Source organism: Tasmannia lanceolata, unplaced genomic scaffold (genome assembly GCF_043159265.1).
Source record: "Tasmannia lanceolata isolate RefF3 unplaced genomic scaffold, GAP_Taslan_0.1 ptg000044l, whole genome shotgun sequence".
Taxonomy (NCBI): Eukaryota; Viridiplantae; Streptophyta; class Magnoliopsida; order Canellales; family Winteraceae; genus Tasmannia; species Tasmannia lanceolata.
In genome coordinates this window covers 25,866,714-25,883,923 of record NW_027518721.1, presented here as the reverse complement: position 1 = coordinate 25,883,923, position 17,210 = coordinate 25,866,714, and the positions used below count along the sequence as shown (strand labels likewise).

Here is a 17,210-nt window from a genome sequence, read left to right as displayed (position 1 = left end):
TAAACCGTAATTTTAAGATAATATAGGGTGTTATTTGATAAAACACCAATAACTCAATTATTTTAAGTGCAAAACTGGTAAAATTTCTACCATTCGAAGGTCGTCAAATTACCTATCCCAGAAAAAAAAAACCTCATCAAAAAATTCGCTGGGTTGAGACAGTTATGGTCTCTTTACCCTGAATAGTATTAAACCATAATTTTGAGATAATATTGGGAGTTATTTTATAAAAGATCAATAACTCTCTCATTTTAAGTATCAAACTAGTGAAATTTCTACCATTTGGAGGTCGTCAATTTCTCTTTGTAGAGAAAAAACATTATAAAAAATTCAATGGGTTGAGAGAGTTATGGCCTCTTTACCCTAAAAAGTATTATACCGTAATTTTGAGATAATATAGGGAGTTATTTGAAAAAACATCAGTAACTCTCTCATTTTAAGTGCTAAAGTGGGGAAATTTCTACAATTCGGATGTCGTCAAATTCTCTTTCAATAGAAAAAACCTCATCAAAAATTTCAGTGGGTTGAGAGAGTTATGGTCTCTTTACCCTAAAAGTATTAAACCGTAACTCTGAGATAATATAGGGAGTTATTTTATAAAACATCAGTAACTCTCTCATTGTAAGTGCCAAAGTGGTGAAATTTCTACCATTTGGAGGTCGTCAAATTCTCTTTCCGTAGAAAAAAATCTCATCAAGGAATTCATTAGGTTGAGGGAAGTATGGTCTCCTTACCCTAAATAGTATTAAACCGTAATTTTGAGTTAAAATAAACAAGGTAAAATTTTACAAGGGTTTGCAATTTAATGCAACTTTTTATAATTGCTTGTTTTAACAAAGCAGGCTGATCAAATGCGTACAGACCACCACATGGGCCCTTGTTACAAACAAATAAAAACCTCTGACAATGACATTGCAAAATTATTGGAGTCATGCCTCCACGAGAAAAAGGGACCGGTCTATTGTTTTCAATTAACAGAGAAGAGAGCTTCAACTATAAATAAATGGACTGCACTGCACTGCACTGCACTGCACTGATCAGTGATCACATACTACCAAACGGTTGAGATTAATTGAAAGTGAAATATCTAGTAATAAAAATAAAGACCAACGTGACAGCTCAATTTCATCATCACAGGGATGCAAATTGCTCCATGTGCTGATATGTTTTTCGCTTCTGAAAAACACCTTTTCTGATAGAGTTTTTCAAATGGGACGGAGGGAGTATTATTGCAGTAATCCCCACGAGAAACCTGCCCAATTATCATATGGACGAAATTGTCTCCATGTGTGGACATGTTTTCCATGAAGTGTCCAATTGTTACCTATGAGAATTAATTTCTTATTGGGACCTGCCCAATCATCAATGCTTCCCATAGGTGTTGCTTACAATAGATGGGGTGACGATATTTTCACCCATCTGCAGTAGTCATTCGCCGCCTTACAACGTGAACAGGGGGCAACTTTTATGCTTTTTGAGGTCAAATCACGTTAACAGTGGACGAATGTGTACTGCAGATGGGTGAAAACATCATCTCCCTATATTTGTAGTATCATGTAACTTTACAGTTCAATCCCCAAAACCCTCTGACAATGACATTGCAAAATTGGGCAAAATATTCAATGGTCCATGGTTCTACGTGGCACTCCAAACGGTTGAGATTCAATAAAAGTGAAATATCTTCTAGCAATAAAAATAAAGAAGACAGTGTCACGTGGTGGGACCACTCAAATATTTGCTCGTGATTCAGCAAATTTCTCTGCAATGATTCCTTCTCATAATTTCATTGCTCAATTGGTCACATTGGGTGATGTGAAGCAAATGTGCCCCTATGTTTTGGATGATGAACTGTCCGATTGTGTTGGTACAAAACTCTTCCATTTTGTGATAGTGCCCCAGAAACCAATCCGAATTGAATTCTTAATCCACTTGCAGGAATATGAGCGTCTCTCGGAGATCAAATGGGTCTTTGTTACTACATACTAGCAAAAACATCTCATAATGACATTGCAAAATTATTGGAGTCATGGCCACACGAGAAAAGGGATGGATCCTTTGTTTTTTTTTTTTTCAATTAACAAACAAGAGACCTTTCCTTGTTAGAGCTTCAACTATAAAAAAATGTGCTCCACTGATTAGTGATCACTATTTTCGAAATATATTTTCGGGTGGGGGAGGCATGACTCCAATAATTTTGCAATGTCATTGCCAGATGTTTTTGTTTTTGCCTCCGCCCCTGGTAACAAGGGCCCATGTGATTATGACCATTTGGGACCAATGAGATATCTAATCTTCATTCAAATCTATAATTTGGCCCATCTCCAAATTGCATGTGACCATTTGGGACCAATGAGATTACGAGAAGGAATCATTGCGATCAATTGGCTGAATCAAGACAAACAATTTGCATCGATATAATAAGGGATTTGCTGAGGACCATCCCGCATTTCTCAGTTGGTCTATCACAGGACAGACCAACCACCCAGGCTCACTTTTCAGCAGCTTTTCCCTCTGACAATGACATTGCAAAATTATTGGACTCATGTCCCCACGTGAAAATCGCGGATGGGTCCTTTGTTCTCAGTTAACAGAGCGAATTGTGTGGTCCTTTGATTGGTTCTTTGATTATTTTTCTAAAGAAAGTTAGGTGTGACTTGCTATAGAAAGTTAAAAAACCATTTCACTTTTTTCCAAAACCACTCTACCTTTTTTCAAAACCAGATTTTCTTTCGAGTCAAAGTTTACACTCAAATGATATCATTTTTTTCCATTGGTAAAATAATGTATACTTTTATTGTTTCTATTTACCTCTATACCGTAACAAAAAAGTGGTAGTATCTTACTCCCACTTTGTAATACTCCCACTTTGTTAAGCGGGTGTATTGGACATCGACCCCGTGATGATGGCCCAGGACCACTGACAAATTAATTCCTTCTCATTGTTTCATTGCTCCCGTGGTGGTGACAGCTCAATTTCATTATCATAGGGATGCAAATTGCTCCATGTGCCCCTATGTTTTCCCTCCTCATAAAACTTTTCAAATGGGACAGAGGGAGTATTATTGGAGTCATCCCCACGAGAAACCTGCCCAATTATCATAAAAAGGATGAAATTTGTTCAATGTGTGGACATGTTTTCCATGACCTGTCCGATTGTGACCAATAAGAATTGATTTCTTATTCGTACCTGCCCAATTATCAATGCTTCCCATAGGTGTTGCTGACAATAGCTCAGTGATATATTTGGAGAATCATGTAACTTTATATTTCAATCGCAAAACCCTCTGACAATAACATTCCGGGCAAAATATTAAATGGTCCTGCCCCAAAGTTCTACGTGGCACTCCAAACAGTTGAGATTCATTGAAAGTAAAATATCTTCTAAGACTGTGTCACGTGGTGGGACTACTGAAATATTTTCAAAAGATTTCAACACGTGACAGTAAAGTCGTCAGAAAAATAATCAAAGGACCACACAATTCGCTCTGTTAACAAAGGGCACATCCACGATTTTCTCGTGGGGGCATGAGTCCAGTACTTTTGCAATGTCATTGTCAGAGGAGATGATTGCAGAGCAATTTGGTGAATCACGACAAGCAGCCGTTTGGTAGTATGTGATGGCTGATCAGTGCAGTGCATTTATTTAAAGTTGAAAACAAAGGACCTATCCACGATTTTCTCGCGGCGGGTGGGGGAGGCATGACTCCAGTAATTTTGCAATTTCATTGTCCGATGTTTTTGTTCGTTTGTAACAAGGGCCCATGTGATTATGACCATTTGGGACCAATGAGATATCTGACCTCCATTCAAATCTTTAACCTGGCCCATCTCCAAATTGCATGTGACCATTTGGGACCAATGAGATTACAAGAAGGAATCATTGCAGATCAATTTGTATGGATATAATAAGGGATTTGCTAAGGACCATCCCGCATTTCCCAGTTGGTCTGTCGCATTACAGACCAGCCACCCAGCCTTTGCAGACAAAAGCTGTTGAAAAGTGAGCCTGGGTGGTTGGTCTGTCCTGTGATAGACCAACTTCAAAATGCCTTTTATCTGGTCGTACATGGAAAACATACCCACAAATGGAGAAATTGTTTCTCGTGGGGATGACTCCAATAATACACTCTGTCTCATTTGAAACGTTTTATGAGAAGCGAAAACATATCGTCACATGGAGCAATTTGCATCCCTATGATAATGAAATTGAGCTGTCACGTCACCCAATGTGACCACGGGAGCAATGAACCAATGACAAGAAATCATTGCATAGGTTCCCCCAAACATAGGTTCGCCCCGTTAATCAATGCCATTTTTTTTGTATATTTTTAAGTGTTTTTGTTTTAGGAAACTACTAGAAACTCTGTGGATCGGCTACAAGATTCCCCCAAACATAGACTTAGCTTGTCTTTTCCTTTTAATTAGCTTCTGAGAGAATTTTGGGAACTATAATAACCTTTTGACAGATGTTGAAATAATAAAGACAAGCTGAGTGAGTGAGTGTATGCAATTATCAAAAAATCGTAGTGCCAACATCGGTAGCCAAAATAAATTGCATTTTATTATTAAAAGTATGTTATGGCCCGCACCATACGTTGATCCAAACCATCCATTAGATGGGGCACACCCTAAATAGGTTGTGCCCCAAAAATCATTTCCATAGGTTGATCCTAACCCTCCGATCTATAGAGGAATAGGATCATTCAGTACCTCTACAGATCGGAGAGTTAGGATCAACCTAAGGAAATGATTTTTTGGGCGCAACCTATTTAGGATGTGCACCATCTAATGGACGGTTTGGATCATCCTATGGTGCGGGCCATACCTTACTTTTAATAAAGTCAGGAGTGCGATCATCAGAATACAGTAGTGCTCATAACATTTCTCAAAATTAATGATCCAAAATGGGGTTTGGATGTTGGGTACTCTAAGTGGCAGGCTATAATACCACTTGATCTAAAATTGAAGTTGGATCGAATCCAATTAGCAATGTGCGGAAATCCCATCATCCAACAACAGCTATTGTCGGTCCAATGGGTCCATCCATCCATCGTGCACACACAAATCCCGAATATGGATCTGCCCTCTCTTATTAAATCTTCAAGTAAAAAAACACTGCAAACAAGTGAAATCTGGACGTACGTTGCTGCCCAGCATTTCAATCAATATATAAAGAAGAGAAGACAAACTCCTTATACCAATCTCTTGCTAATTTAATTAACAGCTAGCGTATCGATTGTTAGTTTATAACATTTTTGTATATCGAAATTGGATCAAGTTGATTAGGGACACCCAGCATTAGTGTATCAATGACTAAAGAGGGGATGATGTTGGGGCGGGGCGGGGCGGGGCGGGGATTTTATCCCCGAAGGATGCGAGGAGGGGAAGGGGATTAGATATTCCCCGCGGGAAGGGGAAGGGGATTCCCCACCATCCCCGCAGAGGGGAGGGGAAGGGGAGGGGGGAAATTCCCCGCAGAGGGGAAGGGGTAGGGGACCCCAACATCCGGCCCCGACCCGCCCCGTTGCCAGCCCTAGTTAGCTGAGTGCTACTGTTTTGGGCTTCAAGGATATAATAATTATTTTTAATTGTTTTCAGGATATAAAATTTACCGAGTTAATATTTTAGATATAATTATAATTTTTAGGGGGATTTTGGTAATTTTCCCAAAAGAAAATGTTATTTTTATTCAGTTTTTCTAATAAGGATTATCCCTGCTCATACTATCAAACGGTTGAGATCATTGAAAGTGAAATATCTAGTAATAAAAATAAAGAACAAATATATATTATATTAAATCCAACTAACAAGACAGTGCCACGTGATGGCCAGGCCACTGACAAATTAATTCCTTCTCATTGTTTCATTGCTCCCGTGGTGGTGACAGCTCAATTTCATTATCACAGGGATGCAAATTTGCTCCATATGCCCGTATGTTTTCCCTTCTGATAAAACTTTTCAAATGGGACAGAGGGAGTATTATTGGAGTCATCCCCACGAGAAACCTGCCCAATTATCATAATAAGGATGAAATTTGTTCAATGTGTGGACATGTTTTCCATGAACTGTCCGATTGTGACCAATCAGAATTGATTTCTTATTCGTACCTGCCCAATTATCAATGCTTCCCATAGGTGTTGCTGACAATAGCTCAGTGATACAAAAACACCCCCTCATCCACGTCATATCAGCAAAAAGTCCCATTTTGTAAGTTATTTGCTCTGTTTTTAAAATTATTTCTGGAATTATTTTTCTTTAAAAGTAAATCATTTTTATTGATACGTGTATGTTTCTTTTGTTATCCATTATCATTACTATATTCAATGCTTCCCATAGGTGTTGCTTTCAATTATAGAAAGGGATTTGCTAAGGACCATGGCAGATGGTCTGTCGCAGGACAGACCATACACCCAGCCTTTGAAGACAAAAGCTGCTGAAATTGCTTGTCTTATTCAACAAATTTCTCTGCAATGATTCATTCTCATTATTTTGTTAGTCCCAAATGATCACATGCAATTTGGAATGGGCACATTAAAGATTTGAATGAAAGTCAGATGTCTCTAATTATACATCGGTCCTTGTGAGAATTACATTGAAAATTTATTGGAGTAATGCCCCCACGAGAAAATCGTGGATGGGTCCTTTCTTTTCAATAAACAGAGAATAAGCTTCGACTATAAATAAATGCACCCGCAGATTTCTCTAATACAATATTTCTAATCTCTCTCTCTATTCTCTCCAGTCTCTTATAATCTCTTGTTCGGCTAAAAACAATGGAGAGTTCTCTGGTAGTTTTAGCCTTTGCATTGCTAGTTGCATTGGCCTTTGTCTCAAAGAAATTCGTTGATAGAAATCCGAAAAAAAGAGGTATTCCTGGTCCAAGACCATGGCCTATTATTGGCAATTTACACCAGCTTGGTCCTCTCCCACATCTAAATCTTCACTTGTTAGCCAAACAATTTGGAGAAATTATGCAGCTGAAATATGGTCTGAAAACAGTTGTGGTTGCTTCAACCCCCAAAATGGCAGAAGAATTCTTAAAGATACATGATACTTCATTTGCCTCTAGGCCTGCTCTTGCTTCTGGCAAATACACTGGTTACAATTACCAAGACATGACATGGGCACCTTATGGACCACAGTGGCGAAGAGCACGCAAAGTTTACCTAACAGAGTTGTTCAATTCGAAAAGCCTTGAATCCTTTGAATATATTCGTGAAGAGGAAAGGCGTACTTTCTTTTCTCGACTTTACGCACAGAGAGGAAATTCAGTGGTGATAAAAGACCATATAAAAACTTATACTCTCTCCAGCATTAGCAGGGTGGTATTCAGCGACAATTACTTCAGTGACTCTAAAAGAGACACTTCAATTGTGTCAATTAAAGAATTTCATGAGATGATAGATGAGTGGATGGTGCTTAATGGTGTCCTCAATATTGGGGACTGGATACCTTTTCTGCGTTTCTTTGACCTGCAGGGATATGTTAAGCGAATGAAGATTTTGAACGACAAGTTTGAAATTTTTCACAACTATGTTATTGCTGATCACAAGGCCAAGAAGGAAGCAGACAAGAATTTTGTTCCTAAAGACATGCTCGATATATTGCTGCAGCTGACTGAGGAGGGTACTGATCCTGAGATTAAGCTCACGATGGAAGCTGTCAAGGCGTTAGTCCATGTAAATATTATTTTCTCTTTAATCTTTAATTTCTCTGTTAGGAGTAGTTTTTTTTTTTTTTTTTTCTTTTTTAAGAAGCAAAATTTTCATTTTTACTTTAATATAGTAAGTACTCTTAAACAGACAGAATATGCATAGAAACCAACCTTCGAATTAATGGTACTAATTCTAATTATATATTTCTTGCTGTCCTAAATTAGGACCTAATGCCTGGTGGCACAGACACATCTGGAGTCACAATCGAATGGGCCATTCATGAACTTCTTACAAACCCACACGTAATGAAGAAGGCAAGGGAAGAGCTTGACAGAGTAATTGGTCAAGAAAGATGGGTGCAAGAAGATGATTACCCACAATTGCCTTACATAGAGGCCATTATTAAGGAGACACTAAGGTTACATCCACTGTCACCATTGCTAGCGCCACATTTCGCAATTGAGGATTGCAATGTAGCAGGTTATGACATACCTAAAGGAACAACTGTCCTGATAAATACATGGAGCATAGGGAGGCATCCCGATTATTGGGATGAACCTTATGAATTCAAGCCAGAAAGGTTTTTGCAAGGCAAGGAAATTCCTATGTTGGGACAGGATTTCTCCCTGTTGCCATTTGGCTCGGGACGAAGAAGGTGCCCTGGCTACAACCTCGGACTTAAGATTGTTCGAACAACAGTTTCCAACTTGTTGCATGGCTTCAACTGGAAATTCCCTGAGGGTATGAAACCTGAAGATATATGCATGGTGGAACGCTATGGTCTGACTACGTGTCCTGAAGTCGCCGCTATCATGATCCCGGAACCTCGACTTCCAATCCACCTTTATCAGTGACCAGCACCATGCGGACGTTTATTTGGATCGATATTTGCTTTATTGATCAATGTTGTTAGTGTGTCCAGTACTGTTATATTGATGTATTTTTTGTGATTCTATGGTTTTGTTGTTTTTATTTGGAACTTATTAATTACTAGTAAAAATGCATGTGCCTTGCACGTGCGACTAAGGTATTTAGTTCATAAAACTGCAAAATCCATGTTTATTTATGACTAAGGTATTTAGTACATAAAACTACAAAATCCATGTTTATTTAGCTGGGATGGCCAATCACCTTGTGAAGACATAGGAGATGGATACATTCATAAGATGTTCTTGCAAATCTTGTCCAAATGCAATGCAAGTCCACAATTAGCCAATGTATTATGCATTCTCCAAAGGCAAGAGGGTCCACAAAATATAAACTAAAGCTTCCTAAGAAGGTCAAAGTTTCGATATTCAATAGTCCGATGGTCACTGAACATATAGTTCAATAGTTCCACAAATTACAATATTCAATGATTCAATGACACAATGACTCAATGTGAGTTCCATCGTCCGAAACACAAGATCCAATACAAAATTACAAGTTACACTCGGGAGTAATCAAATAGCGATGTCAAATTTACTGAGATGCAATAGGTTACGAAGTCACATGCTGATGGAAAGTAACAGTTTCAAATGGTTTCAGAATATAACCCATTAGAATAACCAATATTACTCACCTCGATCGGAATCTGATGATGTCCTTCGATCGACATTTCAATCACCTACATATGAGGTTCATATGATTTAATATCATCATTATCTTTAGATGGGTAAAATCTATAGACACCGCACTTCTTTGGTCTCCCTGAAAGGGTTTAGGATTTCAAAACCAATGATACAGACAATTGGGAAGCCAAAAATAAAATTCCCAAAAGATCCTGCTTGGATGCCCAACTAACACTTCGGACGTCCAAAGCCCCACCTTTGGGTGCCCGGCAAACTCTTCGGGCGTCCGAAGACCACCCTGTCATAAAAATCCAAAAAACAGTGCTCTCTGGTAACTTTTCCTACTCGGACGCTCGGACCACTTTTCGAGCATCCGAAGACGACTTTTCCTTCTCGGATGCCCAAACCAATCTTGCGCGTCCGAAGACCACTTTTCGAGCATCCAAAGACCCCTTTGGACGTCCGAAGACACGAAACTAGGTTTTAACTTTAATTACAGAATTTTACCCGAAAACAATAAAACTTCAAAAATTCTTAACTTCTCCAATGAACTTCGAATCGTGCGAGGTTGGATCCTATGAAGTCCTTCAAGTGTGAGGAATTCATTAAACCCAATCTTACACTCATATATGAACTCCTTTCAGTGGCAAAGATTAGATTCTTAACTTCAATGATTATTATTATTAAAACCAAAAGAATTCTCCCAGAAGATTATAGATCGGACGTAAGGTTCATCACGATCTATTTCTCAACCCAATCTCCTCTTTTAAGGATCACAAAATTTAATTTATTTCCCTTAAATCACAATAATAATTTAGGGTCACTTTTCTTACCTTAATTTGCCACAGAAACTTCTTGATCTTGATCTTCTTCTCCTTCCACAAAACTTTCTCTCTCAAGGTTGCAAAAAAGATTGAGGTTTAATTTAGTTTCCTAATCTCCTCAAAAGATCTATTTAAAGGCTTATAAAGAGAGCCCTAAACAAAATTAACTCTTCGAGACCCAAACTCCCCTCACTTAGGAGAGGGGACGAAAACTGTGAGGGGGGTATTTACAGAATATTACATTCTACCCTCCTTACAATAATTTTGTCCTCTAAATTTACTTATGGTGTACCTGAATCATCAAATACGAATGGATACTTGGTCTTCATCTTTTCTTCTAATTCCGAAGTAGCTTCACGCTCTGAATGATTCTGCCATTGAACTTTCACATAAGGGATGGTACGCCTTCTTAACACTTGATCCTTTCGGTCTATAATCCGAATAGGTCGCTCTTCATAAGATAGATCTTCCTTCAATTTCACTTGCGGCAACTCAACAATATGATTAGGGTCCGATACAAACTTCCGAAGCATAGACACATGGAACACATTATGGACATTTGCTAAAGAAAGAGGTAATGTTAGTGAAATGCAAGTGTGACAACCCAAGGGGGGGGTGAATTGGTTATTTAAAAAATCTTGACTTAATTAGGTGGATTATTAAAGTTGATTTACTAATTAAGCAATTATTAGTCTAACCCTTGTTCAAATAAGCATAATAATGAAAGCTAGGGTTATACATTTCTTTATCATACATTCACTAACCCTTGTTCAATTAAAATATAAATACGAGTTAGGGTTAAAGTTTACCAATCACCACAAGTGCAAGAGAAGGAGAAGAAGAGGCATCCACAAGGAACACAAGATTTATAGTGGTTCGGTCTATCACAAGACCTACTCCACTCTTCCAAGTTTATCTCCTTGGGTTTCTCCACTAAAAATGAGGTTCTTCAATGGCAAACCTCCAAGTCATACAAACACCTTTTCCAATCTCCAAAGGGGACAAACCCTTTCTGCACGAAGCCTTGTGAGGGGACACTCCTTCTTACACCAGATTCTCCTTTCTTACCGGGCCGAATCGGAGACCCTCAATACAACGAAGAACTAAAAATAAGAACTCTCTTTGCCTCTAGATAGGCAGATTACAAACAATGTAGCACACAAACTCTCTAAAGATAGAAAATGTAAAAGCCTAATGGAGATCCTCCTGATAGGATGTAAAAATACAAGTTCAAAGAGGTTAAACTTTTAATATGAAAGTTTTAGCTCAAAGGAATGGGATTTAATCTTTCAAAATGTTCAAAAGCATGATTACAAAGGTTTGGATAGTGTACATATAGCCCTTGAAGAAATATGATCGTTTGGAGTTAAAACTGTAAAACACTGGGTTGAAAAAGTCAAACCCCGAAAGCCTCAACAGCTAGTTTTTCAGGTTGCGGCGGTCGACCGAGGTACGGCGGTCGCCCGCCCTTATCGGGATCTCTTTTTATTTTCAAAAATCAAACCACCGTGGTCGACTAGCCCATGGCAGTCGCCCGTCCTAGACCATGTTAAAATGTTTATGTTTCAACAAAAATATTTCCGCGGTTGCCCTGCTTACCCTGGTTGACCGGCCCGCTATTGGAATGCAAGTGTTGAATTTCCAGCACTGCTTCTGCGGTCTCCTGGGACACCCCTGGTTGACCGGTCCTGTTTGGAAATCCATTTTAACATATGAAAATCAGAAATTTTGGGCCATGGTCTTTGGGTTTTAGTCTTAGGTTTTCAAACACATTTTTGGGTATGTTAATGGTTTCCAAAGATATAAAAAGTTAAGTATGAAAACCATTTGAAAACCTATGGAAAGTGCATGTAACATAAAATCAAGATGACTCCAAAATACATTCTAAAAGTGTATACCATTGAGTCTTATTGGAATGTCTTGGCTTCTTGGCACTTTCTTGGACTCCTTCACTTGTGAGTGAACTTCTTGAACTTGGTTTAGCTCTTGTGACTTCCTCCAATCTTCAAAACATGTGGAAAGGTATATGAGGTGTCACCAAAGGCATGTTCAACTCCAAGCTTCTTCTTGACACTTGTTAGGCATGCTTGTGGGATCTTCATCTTGAGCTTCCTTAACTCGAACATCTTCAAATAATAATATCTTCACTATGACTGCAAGCTCTTGATCATTGTGTGTGTGGATCTGTAAGGCATGTTTTGTGTTGAGTTGTGTAATGGCGATATGACATATAAAATTCCTGTATAGAGCACAACATCTCAAGGCAACACATTAGTCCATTAATGCTAATCAATTTGGGTCTGCTATCATCAAAACAATAAAGAAAGGTGAATGATTGAACCCATGGGAACCCTTGGGCTTACAGCTAGTCTGTAAGCAACTGGCCCAACTTTCTCCAAAATCTCGAAGGGTCTAATATATCTAGGAGTAAGCTTCCTTAGATTCTGAATCGCATCATGCCTATAGTGGGTGACACATTCAAAGAGACATTTTATTTAATGATGGTAAAGATATGCTTTAAATAACCAAAGATATCAGCTCCAAATACATAACTTCAGTTCACAAACATGGCTTTTAAAATAAATTTTATATGTAGGAAAAACTCCTACACAAACTCACAAGTTACGTACCAACAATTCGAACAACCAATTCCCTTGCAAACCTCCAAGTTCAACCTTCCAAATCACCTATAATACAAGTAATATATAATTTAGAAGGTTTGTAAACTTTTAGAGTATATTTTTAGGTTTAATCCCGCTAGAAAGGTGCTGCCCGATTTTCAAACACGTTTTTGGACATACTAGACACTCGGCAATATTCATATGAAATCCAAAAATTATGAAACCAAAGCCATTTGAAAGAAGACTCAAAAATCTATAATTTCATAGAACACATCAAAAACTAAATCAGATAATAAGATCTTCGTTTTTAAGTCGTAACAGAACTCGGACCCAGATTTCAGGCAAATTAGATGCATTGTATGAAAATATTCATAAAATAATCATCTGAAATCCAAAAATTACAAAACCAAAGCCATTTGAAAGAAGACTCAAAAATCTATAATTGCATAGAACACATCAAAAACTAAATCAGATAATATGACCTTCGTTTTTAAGTAGTAATAGAACTTGGACCCAGATTTCAGGCATATTAGACGCATTGTACGAGAATATTCATGAAATAATCATCTAAAAAATAAAAATTCCGAAACCAAAGCCATTTGAAAGAAGAGTCGAAAGTCTAAAGTTTTACAGAACACATCAAAACCTAAATCAGATCATAGGACCTTCGTTTTTAAGTCATAACAGAACTCGGACCCAGATCTCAAGCAGATTAATATAAACTAACATTAGGTGTTTTGAAAATCCATGATTTCTCCCAATCTAACCACGATCTAAGAATAAATCTTATTTTTCTCTATTTATTTAATCATAACTACAGATTTGAAGTAAATTAAGATCCAAACAAGAAAATTACTTTAATTCACATACCTTTTGGGGAAGAACAATTTCTCTCTCTTCAAAACTCTACGTTCCAAAGTTTTCTTCTTTAGGATAGAGTTTTGCACGTTTTGTGTTTAATATGAGTTTATGGATTTCATTTAAGAGTCCCACATTTCCTAAATTTAGTGTATCCTAATCTTATTGGACTATGAAGTTTTTGCCTCTATCAAGTTTTCTAATAAAAGACTTTCTTTAAAAAAGGACTCTTGTCATTTTTTCAACTTGGGACAAAAAAGTCCCCATCCCAACTACTTGGATGGATATTATATTTTTTTAAAGAACATAACAAAAAAAATTGGGACGTTTCATTCTCCCCCCTTAAAATAATTTCTTCCTCAAAATTTACACACCTTGTGTCCTATCTCTCAGAACAATTTTTTTTATATATTGATTCTCGACATATAAAAGAATTTTTTTTCACAACTAGACCGTTCTTCCTCCCGCTTCGTCATTACAGACATTATAACCTTCTACCCCACTACTCATTGATGTGCTCACCAAAAATAACTTTACTCGTCCAAGTTTATTACATTCTTAGGGAGACACCATGCACACAACTTGAGGACTCGATTCGTAATCCTCTCACCTCCAATCAGTGTATTCTTATAAGTTTTTATTTTAAGGGAATTCGAAGTAAGTCACGTGTAGCAGCCAAAATCCACAAGAAATGATACCGGTCAATATCCCAATGGCAACATATGGAACGATCCAGGGTCTTGCAAAAACAATATTCCGGCCAACCACAAGTACAAGAGGGAAGCAAAACGAGCAACCACAAGAAAACAAGGGTATCCGTGGCTCACTACAATAGGCCACATCCACAGACAGAAATACACAATCTACTGTTGAGAGCCAATTGTACAATGTTGCTCCCACCGGTAAAAGTCACCAAAAACCCTTCTCTCTATCCCTCAGTATAGCCATAACATAACCTCCAAGCCACTATACCGAGTACAAGGATAAACCTTTCCTTCAAGAAGTAGTTGGAAATCCTCAAACATAATTCTCGCTACAGTAAAAGTCAAAGTCAAATGGAGAAGAAGCTGAGAAGAAGAAAAACATTTGCTTTTACTGCACCAACGAAAGCACTCCTAAAGTACCACATGAACTCTCTTTTCTTGCCAAGTCTTTCTCCCCAAAGTTTCTCCTTTCCTTCTTTCCAAACTATCTCTTACTTGCCCGTACAATTAGTATATCAAGAGGAATAAAACATACCAATTTAAGTACCAAGCGGGACTCTCTCAAAAGTAAAATCGGTGATTTTGTATTACCAACTCAACATCACGTCTTATGTACAAATCTAGGGGAAGTTTAAAAGAGTACATTAAAGTGGATTTAATAATTTATGCGTGGGAATAAATTTCACTCGGGAGTACACCTAGTAAACGCCATACAATGCCATCTATCATGTTGAGTTAATGGGTAAACACGACCTTTTATGCAAGGTCTGACACTCCACGAAGTTACAAACACAATATCTTTTCTCTCTCAGAGCGATTTCCAAACAGGGTGCGCCTTGTCAATTAAAACCTTCTCGATCATTTACAGGTGAAAACGACGCTTGGCGCAAGGAGCTAATGCCACCGAACTTCCGTTACGCTACTCTGATCAAAAGAACATTCTTCACAATTCCTTATTGATAAACAACATGGATAAGAAGATAATATCACATATCTCCAAGAAAATCCATTCTCAAATTCCAAGTTTCGTCCCTTGAACTCACAAATTACTTTTACTTCCCATTGGTACAATTACCTCACTTGCCAAACCAAGTGCTTCTGGTGCACACGAGTCCACCAATCGATTCTCAAATTCCAAGTTTCGTTCCTTGGACTCACAAATTACTTACTTTTACTTCCCATTGGTACAATTACCTCACTTGCCAAACCAAGTGCTTCTGGCGCACACGAGCCCACCACGCCGTCCCATACCAGCGTAGTTAACTCAGAAGCTAACCAAATGCTCCTAGTTTACAAGAGCCTATCTTTCTTCTTCATACCATTTTATGTCACGCCCCGACCCCAATGTGTAGATATTATCCGGTTCTGGGTCTTCCACCCTCCCCGGTTTTGTTTTCCCACAGAAAACGCGTCTACACAGGAAGAGGGGAAATCCACATATATAGCCCAACAATTTTTCCTCCCTTTTCGATGTGGGATCTCAATATCCACCTCCCATGGGGCCCAGCGTCCTCGCTGGCACCCCGAATTGGATGGGAGGTCCCGCTCTGATACCATTATAACTAACTCACCTGCTAGACCAGGTACTTTGGTGCACCCAAGTTCACTATACACTCCCATACCTGCATAGTCAACCCATATGCTAAACTCAGAAACTCCCAATCTAGGTGAAGGGATGATTTATTTTCTAAATGAACAAGTCACTATCAGCGCATTTGAGTTCACTATACCGTCCCATACCAACATAGCCAACCCTCATGTAGCCAAACTCTCTGTAAGCTCGAATTCACTATACTGTCCCATACCAGCATAGCCAACCCTTACATTACTGAGTGTTCCTCGTTCACCTACATCGCCCTTGGGGCTCTCAACTAAATTGGTTATCTTATACCCACATAACTCACTCACACTTTGACCAGGCGTCCCCGATGCACGTTAGTTCGTTACATGGTTCCTATCAACATAATTAACTCAAGTGCTTGGAACACAAGAATCTATTATGTCATTTCCTATGTGTCGCTTGCCTATGTCTACCCATCTCTCATCCTACGTGTTTATACTTAAGAATATGGTAAGGTTCTAGTAGCTTATAAGTTCTTCGACTAAAACTATACTCTGATACCACTTTCTGTCATGCCCCAAATCGGGGTCCCTGTGACAGTGCCGCATGTCCCTTTCCAACAACCACAAGAACGTGCAAGGCAAGATCAGCAACACCACACAACAAGGATAAACAGAGCTACTAGCGGAAATAAAATTTATTAAACCAAAGCTTCAGATAATTTGATCTCAAAATCCAAGGCCAAACAATGCTCATATCCTTACCGAATTTAAATAAAACTTCAAATACGACTCTAAAATAAATGTTTAATACCCAAATAAATCCCTACAAAATGCTAATAAATGCTTGCTTATTCAAAATAACTCCTACTAGCTACTAATCAGTTTCTTGGAAGCGAAATCTCCTATGTCAGCAAATCTTTCCTCACTCACATTCCCCACAAGCTGGTAGCTACTCTTCATTATCTGAAAAATGATAGACAGCGTGGGATGAGCTTTTACGCTCAACACATAACAAGGGATCTGCATAGATTGGATCAAGTACACAAAACAATATACGAACTAAAGCATTTGATAAAATAAATGCACAATTTAATAAAAAAAAGGCTTATATCTATGGATCCCGATCCCGAGGACGATGGCGAGGATACGAGATCCCCGTCAATCCTCTAAGATCTCCACATGTGAAGGAGAGTTCTACCAAGGAACTCCCGAAAGAATGCCCCTCACAGCATGAGTAGCGATATATGTAAGATACCTCTTGATTCAGAGACTAGCCAGGAACCAAGACGTACCTAAAATAACTCAGAGTCGCCATCCATGGATAGGCCATGGAACCAAAAGTGTACTCTGTGCAATGGATAAAATCCAGAGATAAATAAAAAAAAAAAAATATATATATATATATAGGGTCCGTGCCTGGTGACGAATGAAGAAG

At 38.4% G+C, this 17,210-nt stretch overlaps 1 protein-coding gene across 1 annotated transcript; it reads left to right on the top strand.

Moving 5' to 3' along the window:
- The first annotated feature begins 6,593 nt into the window (after positions 1–6,593).
- On the top strand, positions 6,594–8,699 carry LOC143863736 (flavonoid 3'-monooxygenase-like). Its single transcript, XM_077374493.1, has 2 exons — positions 6,594–7,679; positions 7,880–8,699. Exons 1-2 carry the CDS (start codon positions 6,774–6,776, stop codon positions 8,507–8,509), a joined length of 1,536 nt encoding a protein of 511 aa, XP_077230608.1. The 5' UTR covers positions 6,594–6,773; the 3' UTR covers positions 8,510–8,699.
- The last annotated feature ends 8,511 nt before the right edge of the window (positions 8,700–17,210 follow it).

What these genes read in the sequence shown, in the direction of transcription:
- LOC143863736 (XM_077374493.1), top strand. Translation starts at nt 6,774, where the DNA reads ATGGAGAGTTCTCTGGTAGTTTTAGCCTTTGCATTGCTAGTTGCATTG. An exon ending in CTGTCAAGGCGTTAGTCCAT is followed by an intron (nt 7,680 to 7,879) that starts GTAAATATTATT and finishes GTCCTAAATTAG; the next exon opens with GACCTAATGCCTGGTGGCAC.